At 29.2% G+C, this 18,080-nt stretch overlaps 2 protein-coding genes across 4 annotated transcripts in view; one reads left to right on the top strand and one right to left on the bottom strand.

Annotated features, from left to right (window-relative positions):
* Positions 1–2,714, top strand: part of LOC112211348 (amiloride-sensitive sodium channel subunit gamma-like) — a 31,757-nt gene extending 29,043 nt beyond the window's left edge. The window contains exon 9 of the mRNA XM_067047604.1: positions 1,945–2,714. Within this exon, the coding sequence (XP_066903705.1) occupies positions 1,945–2,069 (125 nt within the window). The 3' untranslated portion in view covers positions 2,070–2,714. The remainder of the gene's footprint in view (positions 1–1,944) is intronic.
* Positions 2,715–8,750: 6,036 nt separating this feature from the next.
* The window catches only part of LOC106678281 (CTD small phosphatase-like protein 2), a 40,441-nt gene continuing 31,111 nt past the window's right edge, over positions 8,751–18,080 (bottom strand). For all 3 annotated transcript variants that reach the window (XM_067047611.1, XM_067047612.1, XM_067047613.1), the window contains exons 8-10: positions 14,997–15,123; positions 14,797–14,892; positions 8,751–12,936 (exon numbers count right to left, since the gene is read on the bottom strand). In XM_067047611.1, the coding sequence (XP_066903712.1) occupies positions 12,871–12,936; positions 14,797–14,892; positions 14,997–15,123 (289 nt within the window). In that variant the 3' untranslated portion in view covers positions 8,751–12,870. The remainder of the gene's footprint in view (positions 12,937–14,796; positions 14,893–14,996; positions 15,124–18,080) is intronic.

Below are 18,080 nucleotides of genomic sequence, written 5' to 3'. Positions count from 1 at the left end.
CCTATATATACATTTTATTTTCCACTTCTTTCATCACTTTAATTTTATTAATTCTATTCTGTACAATTACTTTATATCGTTCTGTTTGTATTTTATTTTTTATTTTCTGTATTCATTAGTTGTTATCTTGTTCTGTTCTTAGCCCTGATGATGGCTAGAAATTCTGGCCAAAACGTTGGCAGGACTAAATAAGTTATTTCAACTTATTTGTGTTATATTTTGACCGCACCCCCCAACCATCTCCTCCTCGTATAAGTCAACTATCTCTCATGATATATTTTTTACATAAATTAATATTTAATATTGTTTTATAATTTTACATTTATTAATTCATTTTGAATAAAATATTACCCTCAAGTCATTGTTTCTCCAAAGTTCCAATAGAAGTATTTTTATCTTAAGAATGAACCAATTTCATTAATTTAAATCTGGACATACGGAGTTGAGCTTTGGGGCTCCACTAAACCTTCGAATTCCTCTCATATCCAATCTTTACAATCCAAAATCCTTCGTAAAATCCTCAATGCTCCTTATTTTGTTACTAATAAAACCATCCATAAAGACCTAAATGTTCCTTATGTAACCGATCTAGCCCGAACCCGATATTATTCCTTCCATAATAAACTCCCTAACCACCCAAACCCACTCGTTTCTAACCTTGCTTCCTCTTCCATTCCTGGCAATCCTCCGAGGCGCCTGAAAAGAAGATGACCTCGTGACCTTATATTGTAAACTGTTTTTAGAGTTCTACTACTGGGTAGTTTCTCTACATCCTGTATCATATCATTATGTCATTATGATCAAATTTACTGGTTACATTTTTTTATACAGTTGTAAATATCAATAAATAAATAAAATAAAAAAAAAATTAATTTAAAATTCTTTAAAACATACATAAGAATGTAAATTGTAAAATTTAAATAAATTCTTGCACAAGATTGCAGTAATGTTCAATATTACAATAGTACTATACAATACATCTAACAAATAAATTTGTTATCTACCTTAATAAATTAAATTTAATCTAAATATTTCAATGAAATACATGAAAGTTTTCGGGGTAATATTAATTAAACATGAATGAATTCAATTTTATGAATGGATGTAATTTTATTGATGATCCTTGGCTTTTATACGATTCTTCAAATTAACTATTTGTTGGGTTCCTACAACATAAAATCTCAAAATCTGGAAAGAAATTAATCCATTTTAATTATATTACTTCACCAATTTTAAACATTCTGATTTTTAGAAAATTGTGCAATAACTTGAAAAGAAGTAATCAAACACTAATTGTTCTGTTAATTATTGAAAAATTTAATTTTTTTTAAGTTAAAGTGCTTTTGCCTGGTTAATTTTTAATTGAATAGCATTTCATTATGTAGGATTATTCACCAATATTTACTATTTAAATTAAAATATCTACTCTAATTATTAATTTATAACATATTAATTAGATAATAAGTCAATTCTGTATTCATCACTATTTTCTAAATGGTACTCAGAATTTTCATGAGATATTAAGGTTAACTTATTTTATTTCATATATTTTTGTTATCAATATACTGCTGTTTCAGTTCAACAGTGTAACATCTCAAAAAATGGTTATTTTGAGATATAAATGTAATCTTAGCAAAAAGGGTAAGATCTATACAGTTCAAAACAGTAATATATCAAAATATACATGTAATCTTAACAATAAGGGTAAGATCTATACCATTCAAAATTGTAATATCTCAAAATATTTTTTTACTTAGATTTTATGACACATGTTTCACTGTATAGATCATAGCCTAAGATTAAATGCATATCTCAAAATAACCATTTTTTAAAATTTTATACTGTTGAGCTGGGACAGCAATATTTGTTTTATTTAGCTGGTGAAAATAATTTAAAGTAACTGAAGTTCGAAAGTTAATTCTCCTTTTTTTCTCTCTGTTTCAGTGTTAGTTGCTTGTTTGTCACGTCTTTTCACCAATATAAGCGTACATGATATCTGGAAAATGTGGATTAAAAGAAAAAAGCGAAAACATAGAAAACTGAAATATTACGATCCCATTCTTTTTTAAATTTAAAGATTTTAAAATAAACAACCAACAACAATTTTATTATATTTAGAAAACTATTTCAACTTTAAAACTTTGATTCGACTTAAGATAATAATTTTTTTTAATACAACTCGTAACTGTGATTTATATCATAGTGGAAGATATAGAAGGGATCATATCTGTGAAACAAGAAAAGTCAGGGCTTTTTAACTTCATTCAGTGATAACAAGTGATGCTAACGAAGAGCAGATCCAGAAACATCACATATGGTGAATAAATCAAGGATGTACAAAAATATATATCTTATGAAAACCAACTTTTCTTTTCAGAAGGTGGACCAACAGGAAGAAAAGTAAAAACTTATAATTTAGGTTCTATGACTGGAAGATTTTTATATTATCTAGCTGTATGCAGTCGAAATATTTTCCCTGTTAAATATACTTTATTCAGAAGCTCATTAATTGAATTAAAATGTTTCAGGGCCATCAACCCACCTTCCAATACACTAAAATATATATTCCATTCCATTTTATTTTATCATTGATAAGTTTTATTATTTTTCTAATAATTGCCTAACATTATTATATTGTATTTTTTTTCAATTATAATATTGTTAATATAGTACATCTCTCCTTACTTAGTCCAATATATGTTATCTAATGATAAGCCAATACTGTCTGATGCTTATTTATACTTTAACAAAAATATTTAATCATATAAAAAGTAAGCAGAATAATCATTTTATTCCATTTTGACAGAATTCTAAACGATCAACCTGATTTCCAATATTATTTTTTTTTTCGGGTGGATCTACACCATACAAACTCTAGACCTAGTAAAACTTGGCTGCAGAACCAGCCTTCTCCATGATTGCCTGTCTTGGGTGACTGGTTTCCAATTTCACATCTTTTCTTTCAAATACATTGACTGAAATAGGAATTAAAGAAAAATAAACAAAAGTTCAACCTTTCAAATTATGTAAATATTATAGGAAATAAATAGAATTCATCATTTTGAAAAGTATAACTTACTTTTGGGATTGTTTTCATAGAAGAAACTTTTATAAAAAAACTTAGCTCTGTAAAATTATAATCATTCTTGCTTCCAAGCATCCTCTGGATTCCAGTCAAGTACATATTTCTCTATATAGTACAAGAGACAGGAAGAAAAAAAGGCAGTTATCTCACCCCAATTTTTGATTACTTCAATAAAAACTATGTATAATTAATAGTCAAAATCGATGAATCTGCCAAGTATAGGTAGGGGGATTAAAAAATGACGGCTGTTTCAAAACCTTAAAAAAACATTGATTTTTCATTCGGAGCAGAGCTCATTACGCCCAATAGTTCTCGAGATATAGCTTTTTAAAAAGTAAAATTTCTTAAAAATCTTCTGAAAGATTAGTAATTAACTAATTTATTTTAAGAAATCTATATCTCAGGAACTATGTGACGTACAGACGTATATTAGCACTCAAATTAAAGCTAGTTTAATGGACTATAAATAAGGTTATGACCTTTACCTTTGTAGGAATAGTAGTTTTCATGATATTTGCTAAAATAAATTGATTTATAGTTGTTCGGACAACAAGTCTGATTTATGAAAAACTTTATTTTAGAAACCGTTGGACGTACAGATGTTTGCCAGCGCTCAAATTAAAACTAGTTAAATTTAATACAAAATAGATCATTATGTTTATCTTTATAGGAGTAGTAGTTCTTATGATATTTGACAAAATAAACTCACAAAATGTTAATTTATAGTTGTTCCTATAAAATGTTGGATTTTTGAAAAAATATATCTCTAGATCCATAAGACGCACATATGTCAGCAAACACTCAAAATAAAGGAAATTTAACTTACTATAAAGTAGTTTATGACACTTATCTTCGTAGAAGAAGTAGTTTTTATGATATTCACATATGAATATAAATTTGGCAAATGAAAATTTGTCTAAACAACTGTAAATCAAATTATTTTAGCGAATTTCATGTAAACTATTACTCCTACAAACATCATAAAATACTTTATAGCTCATTTAACTAGCTTTAATTTGAGTGCTAGTAGACATCTGTACGTCAAATTGTTTTTGAGATGTAAATTTTTCAAAATAAATTCACTAATTACTGATCTTTCAGTACGTCCCATACAACATTTTTATGAAATGTTACTTTTTAAAAAGCTATATCTCAAAAACTATTTAATGTAAATAACTCTATTAGTGCTCATATTTTAGCAAATTTACTCTTCTTTAAATGACATTCTCTTAGGTTTTCTTGTGTTGTTCCTACTTTTTGAGATATCGAGCCCCGAATGAAAAATTACTTTTTCTTATCACTTTGAAACAGTCGTCATTTTTTATTCTCCCTACCTATATTTGGCAGACTCATGAATTTTGACTAGTAATTATACATAGTTTTCATTAAAGTACTAATAGCACTGTCATGCAGTCTTAAGGTGCGGCCAAACCACTTCCATTTCGTTTTCATCATCAGTTCCTCTATCTGCTCAAGGTCAGTACTCCGTTTCAAGTCTTTATTGGAAATAATTTCAAGCCAGCGGATGCCAAGTATTCTTTTCAAGCAACTATGAACAAATACTTGGAGTCATTTCATATGACTTCCTTTTATTTTTCGACTTCTGACTATTTTTTTGTTATTTACTAATTATCTTTCATCTATAAACATTAATTTCTTTATTTTTGCTATTCTTTGTTCAATCATTACAAGGAGGCCACCTCACCTCCAAATATTTCTAGTCGAATTCTCACTGAACAGACATCAAAACATCAGATAAGTAATTCACTGTATACCTTCAAGTACCGACGGTAGAAAAAGGAAGCATCTAATTTGCGTTATGAAACCATATGTAATGCATTCTGTTTTTCTGTTTTAGAGGGATCGGGAAAAAAAGGTACAATAATTCTACCTGTCTATTGCATTGTTATAAAAGATATTTTAAAAACTTCAAATAATATTAGAATTTAGTTTTTTTAAGAAAAGTTAACTATTTACATTTTTTAAGGAGTTAGGCTTTTAACATGTTTTATGAGGACATATGCACCATAAGAACTTGTTATAAATGAAGATGAACAATACACTATAGCTGTGAGTCAACTCTGATGGGTTTTGGAGCCCTCCAGGGATCCTGGATTTTAATTTAATTTAAAAAGAATAATATAGTGTATATAATAAAATATAAGATGGTCAGGGTTGCAGTTAAAAAAAGAACAAATAGTTATAAACTATTTGTCCTTTTTTTTACTGCAACCCTGACCATCTTCTTATATTTAAATTTTTACAGTATATATAATAATTCATATTGTGATATAATAATAATAATTCATAATTACTTGAAGTTTCTAACTGATCTTTCAATTCAGAATGTTTAGATAATAATAGTTCAACTAACTGCATAAAAACAGAATGAATAAGAAATGTAGAAAATAATAGTTTTAGTTATCAACGTTAGAGATCAGCACTATCCAAACAGCCGTTTCCTAAGTCGAAATATAGCTTGATACTTTTATTAATAGTTCGACTAGCTGCATAAAGATAGCAGAACCAGTCAGAAAAGTTAAGAATAGTAGTTTTGTTAACCGCCGCAAGAGGCCAGCACCATCCAAACAGCCATATCCGAAGTCTAGGAGGAAAATTTTTATTTTGTATTAGGATATTAGGAACTTGCTGGAGCTCTACTGATCGGATCAGATAGTTATAACTTGTGTTGGAACATATTTGCGATAGATTTGTTTCAACACGTCAGGCGGACTTGCTGAGCTCCTGCAAGTTCCTAATATCCTAATACAAAATAAAAATTTTCCAGCTAGACTTGAAATATGGCTATTTGGATGGTGCTGGTCTCTTGCGGCAGTTAATAAAACTACTATTCCTAACATTCCTGATTGGTGCTGCTACCTTTATACAGTTAGTCAAACTATTATTAAATTAAAAGTATGTTCAAGCTGTTTGGATGATGCTGGCCTCTAACGGTTCTTATCGGAACTATTATTTTCTACATTTCTTATTCATTCTCTTTTTATGCAGTTAGTTGAACTATTATTATTTTAACATTCTAAATTCTCATTTTATATTTGTTTATTTTATTGATCTGAGTTCAAACGATGTATAATTTTTCAGTCATATTTATTCATGTGTGTTTTAAATTGGTTAGTTAGGAACAAACAATAGTAAATTTGTTTAGTAATTCATGCATTAAATTATTTCTAGTTAATTCTAAGAACCCTTATGACACTTATATTTAGGCCAGTTAAAGTATGAAATGCGTTAAATAAACAAATCTTGAGGTAATGATAGTGTCAACATTAGGAACTCAACAAACACCCTTCATACTGATATCTAAAAAAATATATAAATTTCCAGAAACATTGGAATTCCAACCTTTAGGATAGCCTTTTTTTTTAATGTTGTGATCTCCTCTTGTGAGATTGTGACATGTTGTACATCGACCAACCTACTCGCTGTAATTGTCTGTTTGAAAAGTCATATAAGTAAGGCGACCATGGAGAGCTGGAATGGAGGGTTTCGTATGGAAAAAAAACTTTTTTTTCATGTCATATGTACCGTAATAAATTATCATGCAAGACCTAGAGCTACAATGCTGTCAAGATAGTAAATACTGTCATAACAGACCTAGTGGGTATGAAACATGATACTCAGAGTTACTCACAGATAACTCGTTTGTTCTAACACAAACTGGTATTGTATGTAATATAACAAAACATGGCACTTTAGACGGAACTTTCGCCCAAGTCTGAATTCGCCCTGATGAAGGTCTGAAATTCTGGTCAAAACGTCAGCACAAATAATTGTTTTATTTATTTATTTTAGTAGGTGGACCTGTCGATTTGTGTGTTTTAACTTGTTTATTCATTAAATTATTTTATTATTATTATTTTTTTTTTACTTATGTATCCAATCTAGTATTTCTTTTAACCAACTTTTTATTCTATTTTCCTTTCAATCTATGTATTAGTTTTGTTTTGGTAAAATGTATTTATTTGCTTGTTTTACTGTAAACTGATCTACTGCTGTGACTAGTATTTCTGTGGTTTGATCTCACATTGCCGTCTAATAGTGAATTTGTTTAGCGGGTCACTGGGAGGATCTGGGAGGGTAAATTCGGAAGAGTGAATTTGTCGATAAAATGAAATAAAAATTGTGAAATGGAATAGACAAGAAGGGGGAAAAAAAAAGGAATAAATTGAAATCTTTGTATTTGGTGTGTATACTGAAATTTGTAATTGTAAAAGAAAACTGTGGGGAAAAAAAAAATGTTTTCTTCCTATTTTATTATACCATGTAAAAATATGTAATTTATAAATGTCCGATTACGGATTGATAAGTATCCTGTATAATATAGCAACCCGATGTATTTGGGCAGCATGAATGAATAAAACATTTCTCTCTCTCTCTCTCTCTCTGTATCTTTGTTTACCGCACCCCCGACCATCTTCTCCTCATAAAATCTTCTAGTAGGTCTTTAATATTGTATTAAAGACTTCTACTGTATTACATTGTATACACACTCTTTCTATTTCCTATGGTTGTAGGTATTACATAATCCATTACATGAAATAAAATAGAAGACAGGACACATGCTCACTCCAGCCATGGTTTTAACTGTCCCAGAAAGTTTACCTGAATGAATTACTCGGTACTCGAAGTCTTCAAATAATATTTTCATACCCTCAAGCAACGTAATTAACAATGTTCATTTAATGTAGGTGTAACAAAAACATTTTTCAGATGTTGAAATATCCAATAATAATTAAGGTGTTCAGTCGTAAAACATGGTAACTAACAAAATGAAAACATGTGGAAAATCGATAATTAAAGTTTGAGGATAATATTTGGTACTTGGAGGCAACAAAAATCACAAAATTATAATACCCAATTATTTCATGTATATTAAAAACATAAAACTTTTACTATCTGCTACTCACAATTTTTTGGGACATAAGAACGAATAATAGAGGAATATACTTGCAGATACAATGTTTTACAATATTTGAGGTACTCGATCATAAAACATGGTATCTGACACCTAATGTGATTTGAATGAGTTTTAACACAACAGTAGCTTCATGGTCGTTACATATACTGTCAACTATCAAAAATGCTACTACAACAGATGGTACAGAATTGACAGACCTAGTGGGGGTTAAATTGCAGCAGATAACATGTTCGCCTTAGCACAAATTTGTATTCTACCTAATATAATGAAACATTTGTAAGTAGATTCCAAATTATAAATTTTTTATGTTTTATCAAGTTCAGCTTTCACATACTTGACTCATGGTTGAAGAAATCAAAGTTAAAAATACTTTTGTTTAGTAAGTTAAATGACAAGATGATAAAACATCTTATCTGCTGTAGATATCATGTTTTACTTCAAAACAGTTTTCTTACTTTATTTTAGGAGTAACTTGGAACTGATTCGTTTGCACTCATACACAAAACCATAGTTCAGGTCTTCAGCATTGCTATCACCAAAAGAGCTCTTGTCAGAACTGTTACTAACTTTGAAAATATTGGATTTAATTTTCTTATCATTAAGAAACAGACTGTGTCGGGCGGCCATCTTTGTTAGTTGCCATGGTTTCTTCCGACCAGCTATCACTTGTTTTACAAGTGAATACCTCAATTATACCATTTAGTGAAAAAAAACAAAAAAAACAAATTGAGGATGATATATCGGCTATATTTGATCTCTAATGCAGCAAAAACATACTACATTCAATCTTCATTAATATACAAAAAAATACTAAAGTGATGCTACGTACATAAGTTATCATATTCAGACATCACTTTACAACAGACAACATTTAAATACCTTCATTTTTTTTTTTTATTTATTTAAAAGAAAACAAACAAAAACATTTATTAATAAAGGATTTTTCTTGATATAACAAGTCCAACATTTGTTACTTTTTAACATGGTAAAATAATATGTACATATACAATCGATTTTAAATTGATTCTTCTTCGCTAAAAGAAAAAATAAGAAAATAAATAAACTTTAATTGTTATAAAACATAATGCGAGGAAAACAATTATACATTAAGCTCAACTATTGCCTGGCCCCGAATATATAACATTTAATTAATTCGATTCTTGTTAACATTCTTCCGTAAGCATCTTTTTTTCTCCTCTCGAAAAATAATAATGGAAAATAGAATATTCTAGCTAATCTAAAATGTTCCTAACTCAACAGGATTTTCAAGCATAATTTTACATATCTTATATCTTAAGTGATCGTGGTGCATCTGTGTTTTAATTAATAAACAACCGTCCTATTTTTTTCTCACATTTTCTCTCAAAACATGTCCCAAACGAACATGTTTTCAAAAAACAAAAAAAATAATAATAAAAATAATGAGTTTATTTAAAATAAAATGAAAAAAAAAGGACATATATTTATTATAACTCTAATCTGTATGATGAAGGCACAATTAATTCATTTTTCCCCACCTCACAGGCTACCCTAACTCGGTTACCGATTAAAAGAAAAAATGAAACATATTGAAGAAAATAAAACATAAAACATAGTTTTCTCTACCTCATAGCCTATCCTACCTCGGTAACAGATTGAAACATACCGAGGAAAACAAAACAACTTAAAACATATCACTTTTCCTTAACTCACAGGCTACTCTAACTCGATTAACAATTAAAAGAAAGAATGAAACATACTGAGGAAAATTAAACAACTTGAAACATATCACGTAATAATAAAACAGCTTTCATAATTCAAATCGATAGTCATATAAATTATGTACAAAATGTTGACTTATTAGATACCAATCTGAATATGTGAAAGCACTCAAATATGTGCCCTACATCCAAATTTTAAAAATATAACTCAATATATTTTTTAAACATTATTTTCAAAAAATAATAAGAAATAATTAAAATTAAATTTTTAATATTTATTTTGTATTTTTTATAAATATAGCATAAATTATGGCACAATAAGCCTTGAATAAAAAAAAAAATTTATATTAAGCGCACTGACAGAATAAATTTTAAAAATTTCATTTTTTTTTTTTCATTTTATTTAAGTGATTTTATTTGATAATAATTTCTGAGAATTTAATAATGCTTTTTAATAAAAAACAATAGAGACGCAAATATAAAATTGTACATATCACTGTCCCAGTTCAACAGTGTAACATCTTAAAAAATTGTTATTTATAGATATCCACGTAATCTTAACGATAAGGATATGATCTATACAGTTCAAAACTCTAATATCTTGAACTATTTTTCTTATTTAGATATCATGACATATGTTTTCCTATGTATATGTATCCTATATATTGCTAAGATTACACGTATATCTCAAAATAACCATTTATAGAAATGATACACTGTTCAACTGGGGCAGTGATATGGAACTATCAGGTAATAAAAAATATTGAAATAATCTAACATAGAATAGCGAAGTGTCAAAATAAAATTTGACATAAAAAAAAATCATAAAATAATAAATAAAAAAATGTGCTAATAAGAAAGTATTTTTAGAAATGGATGGCAACATTAAATCATTAATCATCAGGTAAGAAACAACATGATGGATAAAGAAGTCTAACATTTGTCAAAAAAGTCAAATATCTGTACCTGGGAACCAGACTAAGTTTAATTATTACGATTTTCGGAATATTACATCATTATATGTAGGATTTCATTTTACAATAAACCATAACAACTTAAAGAGCATTGAAAAATTACTCTCAGGATTTTCTAAGGGCAGTAAGAATGTAAGTCCTAACCAATGTTTGTACTACCCTTGAATAGTTGGCCTAAGGTGACTTACGTTCGTATGGTTCTGAGGTACAGATATAAAAAAGTATGATTTGGTTTTATTAAATTTTTAGAAATTGTTATCGAATAATAATTGTGTTCTTTGATATTAATACGAAGTTCTTTAAAAAATTTCACTAATTATTAATAAGTCAACATTTTGTACATCAGTATACGTGGCTAAAATATCAAAAAATATATAATTTATATCTGTATCGTACCAAGTAAAACAAAAAAAAAAATTAAATTAAATTATTTTTATAAACAATTTAAAAAAATATATTCATTTAAAAAAAAAAAATTATAAAGTAGTATCTATTAGTGTATAGTTACTTACTAGATTATTTAAAAAGAAATCTGAATTCAATATACCCTGAATGAGGCAAAGCCTATTTATATTATCACATAGTAACGTAATCCTTAAGCTTCCAAGAGCTGTAACTGATCCCTCATCACCGATCTCTTTAACGTGATTCCTCTTAAACAATGAATTGATGAAATTATTAAATTTTGATAATTTATTTAAGTAGCTAATAAGTTATCTCAATTTAAATTTAAATAGAGCAAATAGGCACCACTGCTCCAGACCCGTTCAAAAATATTTATTTATTTTTTCGGCCAAGACTCCCATTGGAGTCCTATACAGCCTAACCATGGTTGGGGGTCAAAGTTCTTCATTTTGTGGGACCGCCACTCAATGAAAAAAGTCAACGTCCCAGGCCGGATTCGAACCGGCACCGCCAATAGACAATCACATTGGTAAGACTGTGTCTTAACCACTGAGCTATGGGCGGCCCAAAATATTTATTTTAGAGGAGTTCATAAGTTACTTTCAATAAAAATTCAAGAAGATACAATCGGATTTTAATCCCCCAGACGGTCAGTCAGTATGACAATTGTCATTAAAAAACCAGACTGATGCGAATGACTTGAATCGTGAAGACCCCTACGCTTATTTCTAAAATCAGAAGCTGTTGTTTGGCCGTTATTTTGGCATTTGCCTCGTAGCCCCCTCACTTCAAATTTTGAATGATCAGATTTCAAAATTATCTCGGTAATCCACCAGTATTACACTTACATAGTCAATGTTAACATCCATCTTTAGTTTTGACATTTCCCTTTATAATTTTCTTGTTGTCTTTCAAATTTCAAATGATTCATAATTTTCTTTTCTATCTTTAAATATAATCTAGTTAATTTTTGAATAAAACAAATACATTTTTTTTAACACAAATATCTCACTTGTATTAACAATAGAAATCCCTAAGATTAAGTAACTGTACACTAACAGAAGAAAAGAAACAATAAACTTTTTATATAACATCTAGAAATAAATATAAAACTTTTTTCTAAAAAATTAAATAATCAAAATATAATTCTTAATTTCGCCTTAAGTAGTTTTAACAAGATTTGAATACCTTCAAAAGAACAGCCGACTAAAAAAAAATCTAAAATTCTAAAATAACTATTAGAAAACTCCGAACCATTTGTATCAAATAAAACAGAAAAATTGTTCAAAACATAACTTAATAAAATAAACAAAACAAAATTTAATTATTCAGAATAAACAATTTTTGTAAAACGATTTTTAAAAACAAATTGTAAATACAGAACAATTAATTTTCATCCGATCTAACTCTTCATCGATCTATTAAAATTTAAGAATCAACTTAGATATGTTAATCTAAAATAAGTTTAAAAATTACAATAAAATTTTCTCCTAAAGCATTGACTTTGATTTAAACTAAATTAAACATTTTTCCTAAAAAAACCAAAAAAAAAAAAAAAAAAATTGGAGATCAAAAATGAAACATTTTTTAGTTTTAACTAACACCTAACATTCTACTGTTACTTTGATCGCACAAATTAGATAAAAAAAATTATCCAAACTTAAACTTTGGAGGGTTTTCAAATTAAAAAGAAACTAAACAACAAATTAACAATAAACGTTTCCATCAACAACTTCCTAAGCTGCATAAGGATGTTTCCTGAAATAATTAATCAGGAGGAAGAAATGTGAACAGCCTGAACTTGTCTCGAATATGTGGTCGAACATCTTCATTCTAAAAATTAAAAAAAATTAATTAGTTTTTCAAAAAATTTTACTTATTTTAAAATTAAATATTTACTCAGTCACATACATAAAATGGTTTAACTTTGAGCCAAGGGTTTCAAAGTAGGGCCACATACGATTTCCAAAAGTCATCACCTTTCGTTTTGATAAATTCTGGTTGATTTTAATTTATCTGAACTTTTTTCAAATCTGTTCCGGCCAACATATGTTTATAATCAATTATAGAACATACGGTTTTTTTATTATGTTAAAAGAGATGTGGTCTTTTGTCTTAAAAAAAAAAACATATTTAAGTTTCATTGTGTGCACACACATCGACTGAGGTCTTTCTTCAAACTACTGAGTCTTCATAGCCAGCGGTCTGGCCATCTTAGTCATTTTTGCTAAGGAGAACGGACTCCAATCAAAGTCGGCTCATCCTCCACAAGGATTTTTTTTCTTTTGAAGTTTAACATTACAAGATAATTTTTGTAATATTTTTAAGTTTAGTTAAGTTCTTCTTTTGTTTCAGTTTATGTTTGTTCATTTTGTTTTACACTTCATTATGTCCACTTGGTCAAAATACAATAATAACAAAATTCGGCTCTTTGTTTCTTTTATTTTAATTTCTATTCAAAGTTGGGCTAGTAAATGTTACTAACCCCTACCCGCCGTAACATCATTTAGCTGCTAAAAGCCATTCATTCATTTTTTGAGCATCTTTGGCCTTTGCTGAGTCAACCCTGTTGGCTGGATGAATTTTCGGTATTTCCTTAGATCCAATTTTACATTATACATCCATCTTGCCTTTGGTCTTCCCCAATTCCTTCTGTCTTCCCATGATAGAGTCTTCTGATAGAGTCTCTCATGTGGCAAAAGAAGAGCACTAAATATGTATGTATATATGTAGATATATATATTGTATTTGTTTAATAAATTAAATTATTAGGTAAGAAAAAAAATAAAATAAATTATATACGTTTCTCCAACACTGGGACTTTACCTTCAGTGCCATATCTCCACTATCTGCCTCTGTTCTTCAGTCACCAAACAAGAATCCTTTGTCTACACTGTAGGTCCTTTGTCCCTTTTCCCCCCTCACACTTCTACAGCCTTCTTGCCTCACTATGCTCTAACCATTTCAAGCACTCAACTTGAGAAAACTGGGCGATCGATTGTCGTACATTGAATAGACTTCCTTGTTTGTTCTTAGATAGGGAACTCCTTTCTCCAGTTTAGGTCTTACTATTCGTCTCAGGATTTTCCTTTCAAAGCAATATATTCGTTCCGCAGATGCCTTCATAATGATCCATGTCTCACATGCATATGTAGCAACTGCCCGAATAATGGTCTTATATAGTCTAAACTTGCTCGCAAGAGGAAAGTAAGCTCCATTGGCAGCTATAGTGCACGACAAGCTTCTTCCTTAAAACAAGGATTTTGTTTTCGCCAACGTTGACATAGAGCCCCATTTTCTGTGCATCATCTTCCAACCTACAGAATGCATCCTACACTGCTCAAAGTGATCGTTCTGCAAAGATCACATTTTATGCATATGTAAGCAGTTAAATTATTCTGAGAAATATTGTTACTCCATTATCTAATCCTGTCATTCTCATGATGGTCACTAGGACAATATTAAGGAGTAAGGCTAATGAGTCACACTGCCTATGGCCCGAACCAAAAGCAAAGGAGTCACCAATTCTTCCCTTCACCTTAACTCTACTGACGGTGCCTTCCATGACAACCATCGCTAAACTAATCAACATAAGGTATTGATGTCATAAAATCCTATATGGCCCAACGTGTACCCTCAGCACAAAGTAGTAAAAATTTATGATATTGCTAAATGTATAAATGATAAACATACCATGTAAACTAGATCTTCAAGGAAGGGAAGTAGCTTCATCAGTTCAGAATCTGATCTGTCCATGAACCAACTTTCTATTGGAATACCGTTCTCCAACTAGAAACATCAATTCAAAATTAGCTAATGTTACTGAAATATTTATTTAAAAACTCAAAAGCGAAACATCAATAAATATCATAGTTATTTAGTAGTGGATATACCTGATAGCCGAACGCCTGAGGGGAATTATCAACGATGATAGTTTTAGAGAGGTCCCGTCCCAAAATCGACAAATCTTTTATGTAATTGCCATTTACACAAACACAGTGTTCACGAAACAGCCTGTACCTAAAGTAAAAACAAAAAATTGAAATTATCCTGTTTAAAGTTATGATTTAACATATTAAAACAGAGAAAAACTTAATTTTAAAAAGGCCTAATTCTTTAGACTTTTTTGAAATATCATCTATTCATATAATTATTCCTAATATTAGGACAGTACTTTCGATTGAAAATATAACATCCTAAACAATGTAACAAGAGGTAGAAAAACTTAATTTTAAAAAAATGTAAAATTGTTAAGTTAGATGGCGAAACAATTTTTTGGTTTTATAATCCTACAATAAATCCAATTTATACAAGGTTTGATCGCTAATATTTAGATTGACTATTTATATAACCCATTTTTGCAGTAAAATGAATCAAAGAGGAATCCCATAAAAATGGAGGGAAATCAGTACTTTTTTTAAATTCAATTACATTATAAACTTAAAAACTTGATTATTAAAAAAAAATATAATCTTCTTAAAAAATATACATAAAAAATCCCAAATAAAGTTAGTTACCTTATGAAGAGTAAGGTCAAACGTATGATTCTTTTCAGATGGTTCCATCCCAGAAACCATTTTTCTGAAGACGGAATCGGCTTGATAGAAATGAGGAAATGATATGAATGCTGGGGCGCCGAAACGGCAAGTAGATATTTCTCGTACACCAGTTGGATGGCACGTGCCAATGCAATAGCATGACGTGGTATTATCAAATACCCTACTTCTTCCCTCGAAAATGACCCCTGAAGCTCCATGAATGCTTGTTTCATCTTCCCAGTCCAAATCAATTTTACTATAAAATAAATAATACCAAGTTAGTAATAAAAGTTTTAATTAATAATAACACAAATTATCCAAATAGTCTCAACCTTCTTTATTAAAACATATTACGTGTCCACCGTTTCGGCCTTTCTGGCCGTCATCAAGGGTAATCTTTAATTTAATATCACATCCTCACATAGATTTATTAACATTTGCAGGCTATGTCCAAGTCAATTTAACCTAGTTAAAATAAACCTGTTTGTCACTATAACATTTAATAATAGTTTCTATCCTTCACAATTTTTGTATTTTACTATCATTAACTTATCACAACACTAATAAGTTCATGATAGTAAATTATAGTAAAATACAAATAATTTTTTTGAAGTTATTTCTCTTTCAGCACTGATGAAGATCAGCAAAGTGGGATGAAATACTGGTGCTAAATAAATAGATTCTTTTACAATATTGAATATTTTTGTTTTACTGACACCCGGACCATCTCCCTAAAATTTATTTATCCAGTAAAGTATAACAACTACCGTCCGGCGCCTAGCAGCATCAATCGCTCGGTGCCAAAATAACATAGAATTTTTTAACACTTTTAATTATTCGAGATCTGTAGAGGCAACAACAGTTGCCTCAAAAGCTGGGTTTAGCACAGGGCTCAAGATCAAAACAACGACGAGACTGAACTAGAATCACGCACCGAAGAAGAAATATATACTTATATCATTAACACCTTCTCTCCTTTGACTTGTTAAGAAAATCCTGGTACCAGCAAATACTCGACCAAAATTGAGTGATAAACAAAAATATTAAAATGTACAAAGAACAAATTTAGGTTTATTTTTTCCATCGTTAGATGTCATTCTACAGCACCTTAGGTTGTGGTTAAATGTATAAATAGACTAGACAAATCTCAACGGAAAATCAAAATATAATTCGAATGTAAAATATAGTATGGTAATGAACTATTCTCAGAGTCAGTACAGTAGCGTAAGACGAGTTAGATTTTCTTCCTAACAGTAAGTATAGGAGTTGCTAACCGTCTTCTTAATATAGTATTGAGAATCTGTGCAGGTAGAAACATAAATAACATAAAACAAATCAATAAATAAATAAAAAAATAAACATAAATCAAAACTATGCAAATTCAAAATTATATCCAAAAAACATAACTAATTTAAAAATACAACTAATGGTATAAACATACTAGTATATAAAAAGAAGAAGAAGTCCGGGTGAGGTCAGAATAACTCAAATAATAAAAAAAAAAACTATTTATTATCAGCCAATGTTTGCCTCACACTGAAGGGCTTCATCAGGGCTAAAAAAATATATAAAGAACTAAAATAATAAATAATAACAAAATAATACAAAGTAAGAGAACAGTTTCTTCTTTAATTTCAATATGGTCGGTCAATGCTTTCTTCTACAGTTTATAGATGTTTGTATCTTTTTTAGCCCTGCGCAAAGAGGGACGAAACGTTGTCTCACACTAAATAGTTTTTTTATCTATTTGAGTTGTTCTGACACCACTCAGTACATCTTCATTTTACATATCCTTTTGAGAGGCATATTATATATATATATATTTTCTTTTTTTTTTGGCTCTACTGATTTTTTTTAATAATATCTTGACAGTGAAAAATTTATATATATATATATCCTGACTGATCTTTGACTTTTAATTTTCCATAAAAGTATATAAATTATTATTACAGTAATTTTTTTAATTACTATAACAATTCTGACTGAAGGAATAGTTCAAAATTGTATATAGAAAATATTTATTATACAACATTTTGCCCCCATTTTGCAGAGCCTCATTAGAACTCTCGTCTGGCAAGTAAAAGTAAGAATGAGGAGAGGTAAAGATAAATAAAACGCTTTATGTCTCCTCAACCACAGTGACTTACCAGACAAGAGCCACCAGACAAGAAGCTCTGTAAAGTGGAGTGAAATGTTGGTGTATAATAGTTTCTATACTATTCTAAATTATCTTCTTTGACAACCCGGACCATCTTCCTTCATAAAAATTACTATAGTAATTTTATTTTTATTTTTATTTTATTTATTTGTTGATATTTACAACTGTATAAAAAAATACAACCAGTAAATTTGATCATAATGACATAATGATATGATACAGGATGTAGAGAAACTACCCAGTAGTAGAACTCTAAAAACAGTTTACAATATAAGGTCACG

This window comes from Halyomorpha halys, unplaced genomic scaffold (assembly GCF_000696795.3).
Source record: "Halyomorpha halys isolate HHAL.00 unplaced genomic scaffold, Hhal_1.1 Scaffold132.1, whole genome shotgun sequence".
NCBI lineage: Eukaryota > Metazoa > Arthropoda > Insecta > Hemiptera > Pentatomidae > Halyomorpha > Halyomorpha halys.
This window is presented reverse-complemented; position numbering and strand designations above follow the sequence as displayed.